A 19,350-nucleotide genomic window follows, 5' to 3' on the forward strand; every position below is an offset into this window, starting at 1 on the left:
TCGACATTGCATTTCTTCGGGACTGGAAATTCAAGTTTGAGATGATCCGGTGGCGCAGGCCAGGAACGCTGGCAACGTTGCGGCGATTTAACGGTAGTAGTATCGCCAGTATACATCCCATCCTTGGATGAATAGCTCTTAATGGTGGTAGTGGTGAAGTAGTAGCAAGACGGTTGGTTATATTCGCGAAAACACAGGTTTAGTATTGCGCGCGTTCTCGAGTTGGCCGGTCGCAAATCTTATCGCGGGTAGATGATAATATCGCTGGCACACCCAGCGATAACAATATAAAGTTCCTGCTCTTATCGTGCTCTTCTATTCCTATCTTTCTCCCTCCTCCTCCCCCCTCTCTCCCTCCCTCTCTCTCTCTCTCTCTCCCTTTCTTCGTCCTTTTTCATTCTCTACCTTTCTCTCTCTTTCCCTCTCGCATATATTGTGCATAATATATATATTTTTCTTTCTTTCCCACCTCTAATTATTTTCAGTGCTGTTACAGTGGGGCATCGCCGGATTTCAGGTTTGAAGCGTGCCGCGAGTACAGCTTCGATCCTGCGCTCTTCGCTTTTTCGAGGCGTTCGATCAGGCCGCGAGACCTCCATTTTGACAGTACGTCAGCAAGATCGCGAATAGAATACGTGGAACCGTCGCGCGCCTATTTTCGTCGGTCATCGAAGGGCGTACGGACGTTATACAGTTGTGCAAATAATACGTATACATTGCCGAACGCTACCTCACACGGAGAGCCTTTAGGAGTACGGCGTGGGCGCGGTGCATCATGGCGGTGGAATCGAGGTAAATGTACGGAGAGCCCGCACGACACATGCTCCGATCCGATATGCGCCGGTAGACGCTCTTTGCTAACCGCGAATGATCTTTGAAGGGATTATGATACAGCTCAGTGCACAAGGGCGCGTTCGCTCACGCACATGATCCCGATTCAATTACGATCATCAGACATCATATTAATTTCTTTAAATATAGGTAAGAATACGAGATGCGCTTTGACAAACTTAAAAACAAGAATGTTTGCAATGCGTAAAATTAAATGTCCACGTACAAAAGATTTCTCTCTCTCTCTCTCTCTCTCTCTCTCTCTCTCTCTCTCTCTCTCTCTATATATATATATATATATATATATATATATATATATGCATTCCTATACTATATAAACACAAATTCATTATGCTTTGAAAGGCTTTCTGACAAAATTAGAATTTATATTTTAGTGCCAAATTTCTATTGTAAACATCTCGTATTCCAATCTTCCGCTGTACTTTGAAAACGAGAATAATCATTGTTGCTCGCCGTTACTCTGATCATCATAAATATCAAATACTATATCGAGTATGCAAGTTGTTGCCGTTACGAAATGCACTATAATCAGCAGGCAATTCGTAATTTTGTTGTAAATTGTAGGGTCTTGGTGAATAATTAAGTAGTCTACGTCGAAAACGTGACGTGAACATATTTGCTTGCGGATTCGCGCGAACTCATGAGAAATGCGAATTTCTCTGAGCCAATGCCGGTTCGTTTCGCACTGTTACGCGAGACCCAGTGGTGCCCAACTGTTTTGAAGCTGCAAAGTTTCCGGTGCCATTAGCTCACAGCTTAGAATACGCTCCTGATTGATTGCATATTGTGCATGCACTTGATAGAAGTTAGTTTCATTCATCAGCAGCTGAGATGAATCGATACCAAAGTCCAATATAATACACTTTTCGCGATGTTATTTTTAACTCTTAACTCAAATGCAAGACCTGACGGTGTTTCTTTTAAAACTTATGAGATCTGTATCCGTTGGTTTTATAAAACACGTGTTCGATATTTCCAGCATGAGTAAAACTAATAACAATGTAAAGCAACGTGAATAGGTATATTTTTGTTGGTGGTCCCTTAAATCAACAGTAAGGCGTATTTTCTGCTACATACATTTATTTAAATGTCTGGATTATATTTAAAAACTCTTGTTTGAATATTTTCAAATAATCTTTTAATAAATCTAATTAAAGTAAAGCATGGACACACAAACACACACGTGCGCGCGCGGGTGCGTGCGTATATTTTAACATTTCTAACAATTCAGACCTGTACGCAACGAAATCAAATATCAATAATAATAATATAATGTAGTGATGAAAACGAAATTATGTTTTATATCAAGATATTATGCGCGGCATAAAGTAACAGTCATTGTAACTTTTTGATGTTACTCGTGTCTTTCCTGATTTTCATATTCAAAGTCGTACTTTCGAACGTCAGACGCAAATAGGTAACGAGAAATTATTAGCGCATCGTGCATAAACCGCACGAAGCGGGCCTATGGAAACACCTAATAGCAGCAATGACCGTAGATCTACAAAGACTTCATTATCACCGCGTGATATATACATACACGCGTTCACAAGAGCGGGGAAGCATTATTGTCTGTTGGATCATGTGCGCGATCGATCGACGTTCGATTTACCGCGTATGCGATATCATGTGCACTCTTGAGATTTATTATCTTCCATAGAATTCGATGTTATTGTGCCCGAATTGTGACCAGTCAGCATTGACTGGGTCGATTTCACGAGCGGAAAAGCCTGTTAACGCTAAAACGTGATATACGAATATGGAAAATCTATCCCGGATTAAAACAGAGTCTGCGTTAATTGCTACCGTTGCGAAAGAATATTTCGGGCTTGATAAAGCATTTTCTAATTAAATTGTACATCTTCCGATTGTGATATGGAATCTAGATTGAACCTAATCACGGACTTTAATTAACGGGACACTTCACAATTATAACAATCGTTATAGATAGCATAGGCAGGATAAATATTTCTTATCTCTGGCCTAGATAATTCTGCATCGATGCAGTACAAGATACTTCGAAAGATGTTATCGTTACATGCTCGTAAGAGCTGAATGTTTTCATAGCGACTCGCTGGCACCATTTTTCAGAATTACCTTCGATATTTTCGTGCATTTCATGCAGCGCATTTCCTATAAGTGTGCGTGCACATCTGCTTCTCTAATATTTTCTTTCCTCTTGCATAAAAAGGACCTTTGTGGTATTATGGCAAGAGGTTTATGTGGTCTTTTTATATATAGCCATATTTGTGTAGACTTTCTTACTTGTAGATCTCTAGAGTTCGAACGTTTATACATCAACGAACACATTCTACAATTATATTACCTTTAACTTTTTACTCATCTCCAAATGTTATACACTGAAGCATATTTCCACATAGAATAAAGCCAAGACACGAACATAAAGCATATTTAATTTTTTTTCTTGTTGCGCTGTAAAGTATTATCCACATAAATATTGTTTTAATAACAGCAATTTTCGAATATTCATATCTAAGCAAATTAGCAACAATTACTGCCGTCGGTGAAAACGATGCTATATGTAGATATTGTTAATATAATGCAAATGTATTCCACGTGGAAGGTGCTGTTAGTAATCTTATCTAACAGTTATACGTTGTCCGACTAAAATATTAGTTCTCCAAGTCGCACAGTTAGTAATATCTCTTCAATTCTAAGTATAAAGGCTGAAGATAACGGTATTTATAGTCAATGTTACCGATAAGAATGCTACGTTCTTTACTGATTATTTATATAGCTGCAGCACGATACTCATATGAATTTATCATGTAACAAAATAGCTCGTGTTAGTCAGTTCCGCCGACTAGCATTCGCTTTCTCATAATCTCGAACGAAGTTTAAAATAAAAACGAAAACTAATTGGTTTATCTCAAGCCTAATCGGCTGAAAAATGGCGCAAGTCAGATATTCGGGACTAAGTAAGTATTGTCTAACACTTTGATGATAAACGAAGGCGAATTAGCGGATTGACGTTGCCCTTCCGCGGATCAGTCATTGCCTTGCCATCGCGATCATCGGAAATTTCGAATCCCGGAAGTTTCGAGACGAGGGTATAAAATGTTGCTTCTACCACGGCGCCACTCGATACTGTCTTTCGATGTATCTTGTGTCAGCGAGAGTCTAACACGTAATCGCTAACGTCATCTCTGCTATCAAGATTTCGCGTCGTATCGTGTCTCAAGACAAATCCAAATTCGGTTCTTATTATTTCTCTCTCCCCCTCCTCTCTGAGAAACTTGGAAACATACGCAGATACACGCACTCTCTCTTTCATAAGATAGAAATGATTCCTCAAGGTGCTCATTTCAGAACTACCGACGTCTGTATACCAAAATTATCGAAATACTCGTATGTTATGCACTGTATCGTACAAACGAGAGTATCGATTTGAAGACATTATAACACAATCGATGAAAATTATACTAAAAACGAAGGTCTTATATGTAATCATTTAGTTATTTGTTTGTGCTTATTGGGTAATAATGTTGCTTTGCATAAAACGAGGCAAACAAATATTTGGATATGCAAAATGTGTATGCGTATCCAAACTTTAAAGAATAACTAAAAATAAGGGAAGAACAAATGCAAAATAAAGTGACAATGAGACGAAAAATGAAAAAGTAAAGACAAAAGCTTTAGAACTGCTTTAACGATATTGACCCGACAGTTTAAATTTTATAGCAGTATAAATTTTAAGTGCAGTGTAGGTTTCGGTCTTTTAACGTCAGCAATTACTAACTCGCCATTGAATGTTACATAAGTATTAATTTTATCTCTTCTTCTCATGAAAATATTCAGACCACTCTTTTATCTGATCTTACTGCGAAAATAATAAGAAAAAATTGCAACTATAAAATGACGAATGTATGAATAAGCATCCTTGCAGCGAGAATCGAATACGACCGATATCTCGTAAACACTGCGAAATACATCGAAATAAAAATGGGAGAATATCACATCTCTCGTGTAATTCGCACTGAAAGATTTCACAGACCATTTTACTGAATAAAAGACACGCAAAATTTCACGTACAATTATAAACATAATATAATTACAGTGTTTATATCCGTAATTTGAGAAAATATATTTTGTTTTTGTTATTGTTATGTAAAAAAAACAAAATGAAAGTGAAAAGCATAAATACATAAGTTATTGATAAAATGAAAAATTAATATCCCAATTTACATTATTGACATATATTAATGTAAAATACTATTAACCGCAATATCTTTTTTTTACTTCCTCTAAAATATTATGCATGTAATAAGATGTGAACTCCTTCGCTTTAAGCGACAATCTTTGACACAGGTCGCTTATAATGGAAAAGGTATAGCAAAAAATTGCGTGTTTTGATATCACAACGTGTATATTAATATTCAATACTTAGATAAACGTACTTTTTATGAGCACTAGGAATGACAAAACGCGCGCTTCGCGCGCGCAATTTATGGTTGAGCATTGTATATTTTTAAGAATTTGTATACATGCACAGACGTAATTGTATGCGCAACGTCAATTTAAAATAAAAAGTAATTAATCACTCACTGATACGATTCACAACAGCAGAGTTGACATCGTTAACAATATATGTTAAACTGTAAAAATACAAATATGTATATGATTATTATATATTAATTATGTAAAATCAAAAATTATTGTATTAAATACGTATACTTTATATTTTGTATTTTTAAAAATAAATATTTATAAAAATAATTATATAGGATACCGAAAAAGTCTTTCTTTTAAATATAAACTCACAAAATTGTATACGTATGGTTTTGTCTCTAACACTTATTCGAATCCTCGTTCGAATCATTTTGAATAAATCAAATAAAAATACAGAACAAAGAACAAAGTAGCAAATAACATAAGAATGTAAGATACTTACCTCACCATTTCTCCGTCGTTGCCCGATGCCTCCTGGACCTCCTCCTCCTCTCAGATTTCCTTGTGGCACTCGCACAACAATCACTCGCGAAAATCATCGATCGCGCGAAATTTCGGACACTCCCGTACGCGATGTGAAATACCGCGAAACGCACGAAATAGTATTAACAAATATCGCGTAACTTTCTGTCATACAAATTACTCAAACTAACAACTTGCATTTTTGATTCGGAAGGATGGATAAATCACTTTTGAATTGGCGATATACAACGCGAGCATCGGAAGCATAATCTGCGGTAAAGAAGTAATTATTAGTCCGCAACGAAACGATATTTTACAATCTTTGTCGTTCAATCTAATCCTCGAACGACAGAGCGAGTTACAGCGCGAACGCCGAAGTCGTACAAATTTCTCTCTTTTCCCGAAAATGGAACAGATTACACGAAATTGACAGATGATTAAAAGCGCGGTGCGTAAACGAGATGTAACCGCGACAAAGTACCACGGTTTACATTCATATTTTAGACGAGTTAGTCTCGTGAAATATCTATGTATACGTTGATAGAGAATCGTCGCCTCAACACGCAATTTGTTTCTCATTACAAGTTGTAGAAACTTAATAATTAATCGAGGAACGTTACTTGTTACTAACAAAGGTGTGCAAATCAATAGCGTTTTATTCATACATTTATCGCGATCGAGTCTTCGAAACCGATAACGCGAAAGTAATACGACACACGGAGCGACTCTCGCTACTTGCCTGCCGGTTCGACGTTCGGCGAGCGAGTGAGAGCGACCTTCAAGTACACGATGGCACGCAAAAACATCGTACGTCACCGCGCCGAAAGAAAAACAACTACGAACGTTGAGAATTCGTTGTCTTTTGTTGTTCCGTGACTGTTACTACGTTTTGTGTATCATTCTGCGGACTTATTGGTATTGATTAAATAAACGATTAATTCTGTTCAATCGAGAAAATGTATCGGAACAAAAATCGTTGATATTTAAATTCTAATTACTAAGATTAGAGATTTTACCTCAATAGTTGGTGTATACAAATGTATATTTCTAAATTGCAAATCTTCATTTACCATTGAATCTAAAAAAGAAGTGAAGCACACCGCGCTTCGAAAAAACCAATCGGCATCGCGGAAAAGAGGCCTTAACTGTTCGATATTAACGACATTCGTGCTATTAACATCTTTAATAGAAAGGGAAAAAAATGAGATTAACACGTTAATACCAATCGGAGACATATCGATAAAACAGACTATTTTCTTTTTCCATGTACATGTTTTTAACTCGTATTAACTTATATTTATATTTAAAAAAATGAAATTACGTTTGCATTTACTCTTCTATATAATACGAATATATTCATCATCGTTTTAATAATACAAATATGTTCATCGTATTCAAATCTAACAGGCCACAATTTTAGTAGATGAATAATTCGGCTAATGGATTAATGGCATTGAACGAATCTCATCCCCCTCCCCCCCTCTCTCTCTCTGTCTCGTTTTCTTTTTTTGACGGGGCTCTTTATTTTCCTCCACTAATTTGTATTCCACTGTAATTATGTTGATTTCAATGGACATATCGTGTTCTCATTAACGAGTAATCTTGCTTTTGTCTAATCGGATTTGCTAATAATTAGTGAGGCGTTCAAATAACATGCATAATGATTCATTTCAGATGGATGCCATGTCAGCTGAAAATTGAAACGAATATCTGCAGCGGCGATTACGATGGCATTATTCTGGTGTCAGGAAGTGCCCCTGGATCCAACGAGCCGGAACCCTTCAAAACCGTCCTCTACGCCGCGGCCCAGATCGATGCCGCACTGGGCGTGATCGGCGCGGTTTTGCCCATCAATTTGCTCGCAAAAAGGCTCATTTACAGCCCAACGGGTCCGCTTAACATGGATTATCACGATGTGCGGAGTTTCGCAGAGGCAGCCACGAAGGGAATAAAACGGTAATTCTTTGTATGATCCCATACGCTGTTCTTCCTTTTTGTAGTCACTTTTTTAACGCGAGTAACAGAACTGTCGCATCCGTACGGATATATTTTATGTATTATACCAACCATGTCCCATCAGTTTTTATAAATATAGTTTTTATAATATATCGAATAAAAATATAAAATAGTGATATGTATAATCAGTAATACTTGTCTCAACACATGCAGACGGAGAAATGGAATTTCGCTGTCACAGCAAACCAAATATTACCGATTATACATATTTTTATTCAATATATTACAAAACTATATGTATATAAAAATGGATGGAACAAGTCGGTATAATTAAATATATTTTGTATGTTAGCCATTTGAGATGAATCATTATATGCAGCAAATTTACAATCTAACTACTTTGATTGAAATAAGAATTGATTTATTACTACGTAAGTAAAATAATATAACTGGCAATATAAGAGAGTATTCAATGAATCGAAAGATATTTATATAGATATACCTTTTGTGAAAATTATCGTTAACTAAAAATAAACGACAAATCGCGAAATCGCACATTACGCGCTTTTGAAGCTTATTTTATTTGTACAAAGTGTTTTATTACTATTCTCTTGAAATCTTGCAAGTTTTCCTAGCCCGTAATTGCCATTACGGACTAACAATTACCCGTTAATGCAGTGCTTTATATGCTGTCGGCGAATTAAATCGTGGTTGCCGACATAGCTAGATAAGTCCTGGTTATCGTTTTGAGGGAAGATGGGAATGCTCCAGCGTCGACAAAAGGAACGACGTACAATGGCACGGTGCTATTAAAGCAGCGCCGCGCACTTATCTCGCCATAAAAATGTTTTTAATTGCAGTTCAACAAAATTACTACATGTTAATTCTTTGTTATGCGTCGACACGTCCACAAATCAGAATTTATTGCAAAACGCAAAACATCTTTCCTATTTCTTGATTACTTAACAATAACTATATTAATAGTTGAACAATATTTTTAATCTCTCTGGTATTTCTAATAAGCATTCTTCAACTATATAAGGGACACTTTACTAAATTCCACAATCGAAGCGCGCAAATTCCAGTGTTTTTCATTGTGCGGGTATAATTGGATTTAGCGAGCATACCTAGCAGGAAGGTGACGTTATATCTGCGTTCTTATGCCGACAATTTGCATATATTCAAAAAAGTCGCCGCATTTTTTCCCCGAGCTTGTTGCAATAAATCGAAATCGGTGCTGGAGTAATTAATCAAAGGCTTCCCGATTGTATGTTTACAATTTCAAACATCTTCGCACCCGCATACCGAGTGTTCATTCACTACAGCAACATGATGGTCTTGCAACGAAACGAACCACGAACGATTGTCAGCATTTTGTGTACTCCAATAGCCTGCACAGGGGAAACGCAATGATGCACGAACGAAATTCCGCGCGAGCCATATGCCTGTCCGTCCCGAAATTCGATTGAAAAATGAAATTCCTGTCCGCTTGGCGCAACTGTTTTTTTCACGCGGCAGTGACGTTAACGGAAGATTGGCATGGAGAACGTTCCATGCTAGGCGAAAAAAATTGGAGGACGTATCTTGTAACGCATATCAATGTCGCAATATTTTATCTTAATGATATTTTTAGGATTCAGTCGCGATTTGGTGCTCTGTATACTACCAAAGATTGTATAACATCGAGGTTGACTGACAAACAAGATAAGCGTATCACTACCTATAGGTGTCTCGAAAATATCACGATCTCAATAGATGTTTAAAGTATATTATTAATAATATAAACAATAAACGACAAGAAGTGATAAATAACAAATAAATGAATTTAAAAATATAGAAAAATTACAAGAGATTATTGTGAAAATTTAACTGAATGTAAGGATCTACTATAACATTTTTATTACACATTTATATGAAGGTAGTGTAAATAAAGTTTGCATAAAGCTCATAAACTCTTGGATGCCAGCTTGCCGCTCTGTACAATTATTTGAAAGTACAATTTGCTTACACTTGCAATTTATTTTTCTCCTCGAGCGAAACTTGGTAGCACTCTCCAGAGGAAACTGGCTGCAATCTACGAATTTTATTCTTTTAGTCTGCATTTTAATTATTACCAATGTTTCCTGCGGACAAAATTGCTACCATGCTCTGTTACACACCTGAGCAATAACGCAGTATTTGCAGTCCTTTTGAAATCGCGGAATAATAGCAGTGCACGGTTCTACGCGACATTAATACCAAACTCAAATCAGAAGTACTTTGTTGAATCGAGAATAGAACGAGAGATTTGAGAACCGCGATATAACGACAGTTTCTCGAAATTGCCAAGTGTGAAACGTTGCACGCATCGGGAACGTAACGAAGTTTAAACACGATAGCGATATACTTTGGGAATAGATTAATAGTTCGTGATTCACTCGTGCAAGAGAGTGAGAGGCACTCTCGGTTACGTGGCTACGTTTGTATTACAACCGACAAGACGAAAATTGGACACGAAGGGAGCGAGAATGGCCATTCGTGTCTCCGGATACTCAATGAGAACCGCACCTTTCCCCAGAGAACTCATTTCTCTTCTTCTTTTTGCATGGACGTTCGTCCCTTAGAACGTGGTATCACTGCAGTTTCATGCTAGCAATTTTATTACGTAGATTACGTTCATTGATGATCACCGAATATTGACCATGTGTTCACACCGTAATTACGGTCTGCTTCCTCTCAAATCCATGTACGTGAATATTTTTTAATGAATCATATCTAAGATATTTCTCTCTTGATCCTTTACTGCATGGATTCATAGATTTCTATTCTATCTTCGGTCTATCAACCTGTCAATTGGAGAGTCTCTGGACTGTTTCAGTTTTCTTGATTTTATGTTTCTTTTTAAGGAATATAATAGAGCCGTCGAACTTGTAATAAATAAGAGGCAATCCTTACGTCACATACATACACTCTGTTGTGTATATCTTATAATTGCGTAATAATTTTGGATCAGCAAGACTGAAGTGAATATAATCTTATTCCGCAGTTCATTATACGACTGAATTACATTAAGCCGACAATTCATCGATTTAGCTAATTTGGTGATTTTTGTGCATTTATCAGGGCTTTGAAAGCTGGCGCGAAATGTCCTTTATTGGTGCTACTGCCAGATGACCGTTTTGAGAACGTTGAACTAGTTACGCTTCTTGGTGCTCTGGAGGGTCTCTACGTGGTGAGTTCCATCACGACAAATTATTCATCATAATATTACCGCGTCGAAATAATATTATGATAAGTAGATCGTACTATAGTTTTGAAAAATGCCTTTCTACACCTGACAAAACGGAATATTAAATGATTTCAAATACCGTTGATAAAATTAAGTTTGGGACCTCGTAGGTGCCATGAAAATTTATTGTACATATTTATCGTACGATCCAAATAAGCAATAGTTTTATTATTAGAACTTCATGCGTGAAGACGTTTAAGGGAAAAAAAATCTCGATTACTTGACTTGATTCAATTCAGTTGAAAATAGCAACGGCAGATTTCCCACCCGCAAAAATTGCTAAATATGGAAAAGTTGAGTCGATCGGCACTAACCGTTATTGAGATATTAGAATTTAAAAAGACAAGTCGGAAAAATGGCTGGCTGAAGTGGAGAGAATCGATAAGCGAATGTTACTCGATTGTGCCAATACATCCGGTTAAGGTATTTCACAGATAGTTGGTACAGTTGTGGTTATACGAGAGCCGTTTAAACCAATCAAACAGATACAATACAGCCTTGTGCGCATCTACATTGGCAGAATAGGAAGCCTGTAGTTGTATCTGGAAGGAATTCATCTCCGTGTTTCAGCCGAGTTTGGTACGCTGCGGTCTGATTGGCTACCCCCAAGTTGCTCACCATACTCTAACTCTAGTAAATCCGTCTACCTCGCCTCTAAACTAAATTGCTACTGTGATCTTAATCCATAACTAATGACTGTGCGGACCGCGCGACGCAATTCAACTAATCCATGATATTTTACGGAAACAGAATTAATTCCGCTTCATTAATATCCGATCGTATCGATAAAATTCTATTCGCCAACGGCCGCAATCGGGTAATTACGATGAACCTCCGTCCAGATAATCATTATTTAATAATTACGAGAAGCTAGGATACGCAGGTAATTTGCAAACATTTGCGTTTCATGACGATTGACACAAATGTCGTAATCCATGCGTCAGATGCGGATTGATTGGAGTTGCTCGGTGTTGACAAGTCGATCATATCCGAGCTTGCGAACTTAATTTTTCTCGGATGCGAATGCACGTGACAGCGGCAAGGCACAATATAGCCCGAACACACGACATCGGCTGAGAATAAGACCATGGGCGTTTCGATAAACAAGCTCGTTCGACGTCTTGAATAAACGATGGCTCGATGACAGATACCGACGGCAAAGAGTGCGGTCAACACGATCATCAAACAACACCTGCCACCGACAGACTCCGGCGCGGGCTGTACTTGATCGATAAGTGTGCAGTGTGTCTTACGGAGGATATCGGGTTGCACAACTCGATTGCAAGCTCCCATTGTTCATTAACCTCAGCGCCGCCGCGGTTAATTACGGTCGGACGATAGTATCCGCGTTATTATGCGAACTTCGAAGTCGGAAGTTATCCGGCACGAGGATATACGCGGCATGATCGATTTGCTATAGTAATCGCTTTACCAGTGCGAGTCGCGCGATCAACCATGTCACTCTCGTACATTCGACAATTAAGCATATTTAATTGGATCGAGTTGCTGAAAGAGCTCGTCGACAAACGGGTACCAAACTTCAGACAACTCTCTACCGAGTAAGAATAATGACTGACGATATAAACATTTTTTTCCCAGCGGTTTGTAACGAAATGTTATATGTATACTTTCTAATTACGTTTCCGTGAAAAACAACCGTGATATTATTCCAAAAGATTAATTTTCTTTGTGGCAGTATGACGATTGAAGCAAAATAACTGCCCCTTTGTACGGAATAAATTAAAGGTAAGAAGTAACGCTTTGTGCAATCGCTATAATTTTGCACTTGAACGTTTTTTTTTTATTAAATTGCAATATCCAATAATGCATAAACGTTAATGTAGTATCGATTCGTCATAAAATGTGGAAGTTGTTGAAATAAAGACAAGCTCCGGACAATGGTCTCTTGTTGAAGATTAAAGGAGAAACGATAATTTTAAGCCGATAAAGGTAGCTCGAAAAGAAGAAGGAACTCTTCGCTTGTGATTAGCAGATTCTATAGATTATACGTTAAACGGGACAAGAGATTGCTCTTAGACTTAACGTCATGAAGAAAACAAATCTTTTGGATGCTGGGGTAAACTTTATTTATTGCACAGAGTGTTGAAAAAATTCTAGATTCAGAGAGCAAAGAATATTTCTCATGAAAATTGAAAGATATACTTGATCGAAGATACGAGCGATTTTTAATTTTCATCTTGCATACTTGCATCTTGTTTACTATAATGCCTACTCTTTTTTGCACAAATGGATTCATTTACTTAATTTGCACAAAAAATAAAAAAAATAATTATATTATAGAAAAAGTAAAAAAATTAATATTTTTACAAAACTTTTTTACAATATTTCATATCTTATGTCATAATATATCGTAATACAATGTTTCAGATATGAAATATCAAATGAAATGACAAATACGAAACAGTGATTAAATGAAATACTACGCAGTTAATTTTCATCTTAAGAATCGTTTGATTAGTATCATACCAGTTTTTATTACGTTAAAGTTGAAGCCGAGCTCAAATTATTTCTTTCGGAACTTAGGCGCGACAAACTTTATCTAATAGCGAATGGTCTTGTAATTCGTCGCGCATACATAACGGACATACTTGTCGCGTAAGTTCAAGGACCAAAATTCTAAGTTCGGACCACCAAGGGAGGAGTCGGTCGGGGCTTGTTTGTGGGCGGCAGCGGGATGTAGCAAGGGGTTAGGAGAACGCAGGGGGGTAAGCCGAGTGCTCTGCCCTATCAAGAGTAGCAAATGCTTGGCGTTCCTGAATCCTGGCGGCCGGCGAGGCGACCTAATTAGCGAAATACTCGGGCCTTCCCCCGTCGCCTCGCCGACCGCTCAGCCCGCGGCATCGGAGCGTTGTCGGCACCAAGCTCATACGCTTCTTTCTTGATAGTAGTTCCCTCTTCTAACCCTCTTTCCTCTCCTCGCTCGTTCCTTCCGTCCGACGCAAATACGAGGCATCGTTTTCCAAATACCAGAAAGCACCCTCGGAATTTCTACGCCGCGTAATCGGAACACCACGTCGTCGCGAACCTCGCGTCGGTCTCTTTCTCGCTTCTCTTGCAGCCAGCAGTTTCCCCGACTTTTTCAATTCTTTTCGCCCGCTCGCAAGCTGCACGAACGCGCGCCAGTGACAACGCAAAAGGTCGCCTGCGATAAAACGGGCCGCGCACGTGTCAGGTCGCGGAATCTTTGTTGGAAAAAAAAACTTGAAAGATATATTTGCATATACATATATGTATATAATCGCGCAAGAAAAAACTACTCCGATATATTTCCGGTTTTTACCGCATATAAAAATTGTGAAAATATTTTCTAAAATTTTTGGAATTTTATGCGCCATTTCCCGTTGAATAATTAAACACAAGTGCATATTTGAAACGTTAAGAAGAGAAAATGTGCACTGGAACGCTGGGATTTTTAAAACAAAGACAATTAAAGTTGGTTTTAGCCAGTTTCTGTATAAATCAACGAGAAAATCTTTCGACCGATTTATACGTAAGTCCATGAGAGTCATAAGCCCTCCATTATCTATGAAGTGCTCGTTCGATAAGAAGATTATCGTACTTAACGTTTCCCGTGCAAATAAACTCTTTTACGTTAGATGGTGAAGAAAAACGGGAATAAATAACATATGATTTGCGTATAACAGATTTTAAAGAGAACTAGTATTGCAGCTATTTAAACATTATACTGAGGCAAACGAAAGACCTTTGTTTTTTTTTATTTTGCACCGTTTGTCATATTCGTATCTTAATTAACGATTTATATAATCTTCAACAGGTGATTTGATATTTTCACAGCCTTTGGAGGTGCGTGAGATAAGTCGGGATCGGTGCTACAAAGCGTCTCAACTTGGAGTGTGGAGTCCGATTTGCAGTAAGAAGCTTCAGGGTATCGTGAAACTCGCCTCGGTGCTCGAGAGTGGTAGATACGTCGCAAGGGACATAGGTAAGTTCCGTTCTCTAAGCGCGCACGGCTCGCGGTGCTCTATCGAGTGAGCGAAACAGCTTTTCCTGTCCGCGTGAGAGAAGAGGAGTTCGGACTTTTGTCGCGAGTTTCCGCTTTTCGCGGAAGAAATAAGCTTTGGTGGGGAAAATCGCCCACGGCCCTCCACTTGTCCGAGAAAGGTCTTTTGGCTCTTGGTTAATCGAGCACAACTCGTCGCTCTTCGCGTTCCAATGTTCAAGTTCAGTCAGAATAGCCCTCGGGAATTATCGAGTTTAAAGTTTAAGTAGCCAGCGATTTAGAGAGTTTAAGTGTTCATTTTTAATGTTACGTCTCGTGAACAACGTAGAAGGAGGGCATAAAGCTCATTCCCTGTGGCAGTTAATAACAATTGGCGTTTCTGCGATATTTGCTTCAGAGTGTTTCAAGGATTTATTCTTTAACGTAGCATTTATACTTTACCAAGTATATGGCTTTTATACACAAACTTTTATTCCCGCCCAACCAGCTCAGATGTGGAACGTATATTATTTATTCGCTTACTAGTAGAGCAAAACGAGGGAACTGGATAATACAATTTCGTAAAATAAACTTTGACGACCTGACCATTGCCGCAGACTCAATCGCGTCTGAATAATTTACATGTGCCAGAGCAAATAGTAAATAATAAGCTAAGCGCGGACTTTTCAATATTGCCATCACTTGGTCAGGAAGACATTTACAATTGTTAATTGAAGATTTTATAACGCATGTTTTATACTATTTATTGCAACCGATATTAATTTCAATTAACATCGCACAGTAATATGTTAAAATGTATTGATGTATTTTGCAATATATCAACGGCAGTAGGTATTTTTGTGCATATTAAAATGTATTCATTATACTTGTTGACGAAATAACGATAACAAAGTACAAATAATTAAACAATAGCCTTGCGCTGAGCTTGTCAGGCGGTAAATATAATTGCTGATGAAAAATATCGTATTTGTTGGAAAATAGATAATTGGCTGAGGCGTGTTCTTTATAATAAAAGAAAGAGTTCATCTACAATATTTAGTTTTTTTCAGTTTCATATCTCAATATATTAAACGAATAGATTGCTTATTTTTCAACTGAATTGCGCGCGCGCGCGCGCGCGTGTGTGGACTAAGCAAAATAAGTGTTAAATAAATAAAAATGTGCATAGTACTATCCAACCATGTAATGAACAACCATGTAAGTGATTCATTACTACCAAAAGTGGCATTATTAAAATTAAACTACCAATTGGAGAGACGAATCGTAAAATTTGTATCGAGTGAACTTTACGAGATAACGAAAATAATCGCGAAAGTGGATATCGTGTATTTGAAAAACCAGTTATTAAAAAAAAACAAACAAAATCTGTCGCTTTAACACGCGCACATTATCGAATCTGCATTTATTCTTGTTCTATTAATGGCCAGCGGCGGTTTTACTTTGTGTTAAATTAGGCGGTGCGGACCCCGAAAGAATGGCGCCGCCGAGAGTGGAGGAGTACCTGGCGGAACTGTTTTGCGGATCGAGTGTCACGATGCAAGTGATATCCGATCAAGATACGCTACTTCAGGAATACCCGCTATTCGCCTGTGTAAATCGCGCCGCCTCGGTAATACCGCGTCACGCCGGTAGAATTATATTTTTAACCTATGAGCCCGCCTGCGTCTTGGAGACGATCATGATCGTGGGAAAGGGTGTCACTTACGATACCGGTGGCGCCGACATCAAGTGCCAGGGCATCATGGCTGGCATGTCGAGGGACAAATGCGGCGCGGCCGCCTGTGCCGGATTCATGCAGGTGCCGTGTAATATATCGTCGTGTACGGCATTATATGTCATGCTGGAACGATCGCGTTTCACCTCGCTTCTATTAATAATATGGCGTTTTAATAAGTTTCCTGCTCGGCTATGTATATATACGAGCCGGTAGATTTTTTAAACGATCATCGTATGCGAACCGTAATTCTATTCCTTATGCCATGGTATAGTGCCATTAATGGGCTCGGTGCACGCGTTCTCTCTCTCTCCCCCCCTCTCTCCCCCATATATAGCATATTGAGCCTATTACTATTCCTTTGAACTATGCGCTATCATCGAGATAGAGACTTTGAACAAATAATTATTCAATCGTTCGCCGCCGTGGTATCAAGAATATTTTTAAATCGACAGTTATGTAGACGGAACAATGAGATTAAAAAAGAATTGACGCAGAAGTGATTTCACATGTCATAGTAAGGCCTGTTATGTTGAATACTCGCAGGTAGTGAATTTGTTGCAACCACCGACGGTAAAAGTCGTCGCCGCTTTGTGCGTTGTAAGAAATAGCGTAGGCGAGAACTCTTACGTCGCCGATGAGGTGATCACGGCAAAATCCGGTGCAAGGGTACGCGTGGGCAACACGGACGCCGAGGGCAGGATGGCTATGGCCGATGCTCTCTATTATCTCAAAGAAATGGCTCTATGCTCCGTGAATCCGCACCTCTTCACGATAGCCACGCTAACAGGCCATGCAGTGTTAACCGCAGGCTCGGGATATTCCGTAAGTACTATGAGGTCACATCTGCTTGTTATGCTTTTAACCGCATTTTAGCGAACGTTAAGATAACACGTGCAGCTGCTTGAATTTCTATTACTCGAATGACGATATAGCGTACCTTGAAGAGAGCAAATAACCCCATTGCACTACCCATCGCGCGTAATAATAACACAACTAGACGTTAAAATCTAGGTGCGAACTGGCAGAAATGTATACAGACAGTTACGTGTTTGTTGATTCATTGACGGAAGCGTAATTGGACAGGTTTACAAACGATCTATGTAGGTGCAACGTGCAGTTTTCCTCTGTTATATGGAATCCTAAAGTGGGACGTGTGCGATATGATGTTGTTATCAAAATTGCTCGTAGACGTTAATCATAATTCATTCTCCGATGAAAGACTTTCTAAGATCGTTCATCCATGTCTTCGAAAATTCGGAACTTACGTTTACACAGGTGTATTCACTGCTATAGATTGCGATGGACAATGCTGTGGCACGACTAGCCAGTAATGCGGAAAAGCTTCAAGCTTCCGGCGAGGCTATTGGCGATCCATTTGAAATATCGCGAATACGTAAAGAGGACTTTCAGATCCATCAAGGGCGTATGGAAGGTGATGATATTCTTCAGGCATTAAATCAACCTAGCTCCAAAGTTGAACGAGGCCATCAGGGACCAGCAGCCTTTCTAATTAAGGCTTCCGGATTGGACAAGGTGTTATATGCTTGTTATATGATTATTATTTAAGTTTCAAATGTTTTCGGGCGCGTTATAACGTTGCTCAATAATTTATAACTTTTAGCACGGTATCGGATCGGAGAAGCCGTTGAAATATTGTCATCTGGACATAGCCGGCAGTGCCGGTAGTCTTCCCGCACAACCAACCGGTTCGCCGATTTTAGCATTAGCCAAAGTGTTCCTTTTTGATCAAATAGAGACCAAAGATCCATAATACTGACCTAAACTATCTATAATATCTTATGTACACACATTCTTACACAATATATACCTAAAGCAATTAATATTCGCAACTTACACAAAGAACTTTGGACATGAACCGGAAGTGCAAATAATAATTAATCATCTCCATGAATCCTTGATCCTCAGAGTTCCCGTACGCTGCACAGTACGGGTTTACGGTGTGGAACACAAACGATTACACTAGGGTCACTCACAGTGTCGGATTTGCTAATAGGCACGTCCATGGGACGGCAGGATTTTAGAAACAGAAAATCTCTAAAATGTCTTTTTAATATAAAATATAAAAAATAAGGGGATAAATTTTGTACTTTGCTACATCATGTTTCAGTGATAAGGTGTAAAATTTATTATTTGTTCCAATCAGCAATCTCTCATTTCTTTGTACAATTCAAAATTTCCTTGTGATATCATGATATTAAATGTGAATAGTAATAACTGGGCAATAGCGAATATCAGCTGCTAATAAATAACTAAACCTGATCTTAATTTAATAATCAAAATAATCAAAATTTCTCTCAAATTCTATTGCGAATAATATTGTTATTAGATTCGCAGGTATCTTCAAATTTGTAGAACTTTTGTTTATTTCATTTGTCAGTCAAGATCATCTATTATTCACTTTATCGCCAATTAGTACAGTGAATCTTTTATGAATGATTGAATTAACGTAGGCGTCTCATGAGCATTAATTAAGAAGCTTTCGGTTACAATTTAAAGGCGCTTAAAGATTCATTTATTTGCTTTGTCCTTCTCTTTCTGTTCCTGACCAATCTCGTATCGATTGCAGCACGGAGTTTGCAGCTGTACCCCTTTAAAGTACACGCACATCGATTTATACGGACA

General features: G+C 38.3%; 1 protein-coding gene across 4 annotated transcripts; it reads left to right on the plus strand.

The window, feature by feature from the left end:
* The first annotated feature begins 201 nt into the window (after positions 1-201).
* LOC105569105 (putative aminopeptidase W07G4.4) lies at positions 202-18,544 on the plus strand. Of its 4 annotated transcripts, XM_012025293.1 has the most exons (9): positions 202-248; positions 497-792; positions 7,459-7,740; positions 10,843-10,951; positions 14,825-14,972; positions 16,445-16,788; positions 17,251-17,529; positions 18,001-18,240; positions 18,329-18,544. In XM_012025293.1, exons 2-9 carry the CDS (start codon positions 776-778, stop codon positions 18,476-18,478), a joined length of 1,569 nt encoding a protein of 522 aa, XP_011880683.1. In that variant the 5' UTR covers positions 202-248; positions 497-775; the 3' UTR covers positions 18,479-18,544. The 4 variants fall into 4 exon arrangements, with proteins under 4 accessions (XP_011880683.1, XP_011880682.1, XP_011880685.1 ...); XM_012025292.1 differs by lacking the exon at positions 202-248 and having other exon boundaries at positions 415-792; XM_012025295.1 differs by lacking the exon at positions 202-248 and having other exon boundaries at positions 415-792; positions 16,445-16,599.
* The last annotated feature ends 806 nt before the right edge of the window (positions 18,545-19,350 follow it).

The sequence above is a fragment of the Vollenhovia emeryi genome, unplaced genomic scaffold (assembly GCF_000949405.1).
Source record: "Vollenhovia emeryi isolate VEMERY1.0 unplaced genomic scaffold, V.emery_V1.0 DF939126.1, whole genome shotgun sequence".
In the NCBI taxonomy this organism is placed as follows: Eukaryota; Metazoa; Arthropoda; class Insecta; order Hymenoptera; family Formicidae; genus Vollenhovia; species Vollenhovia emeryi.

Coding starts and splice junctions, on each gene's coding strand:
- LOC105569105 (XM_012025293.1), top strand. Junction 14,973..16,444: donor ATACGTCGCAAGGGACATAG/GTAAGTTCCGTT, acceptor GTGTTAAATTAG/GCGGTGCGGACCCCGAAAGA. Junction 18,241..18,328: donor AGGCTTCCGGATTGGACAAG/GTGTTATATGCT, acceptor TATAACTTTTAG/CACGGTATCGGATCGGAGAA.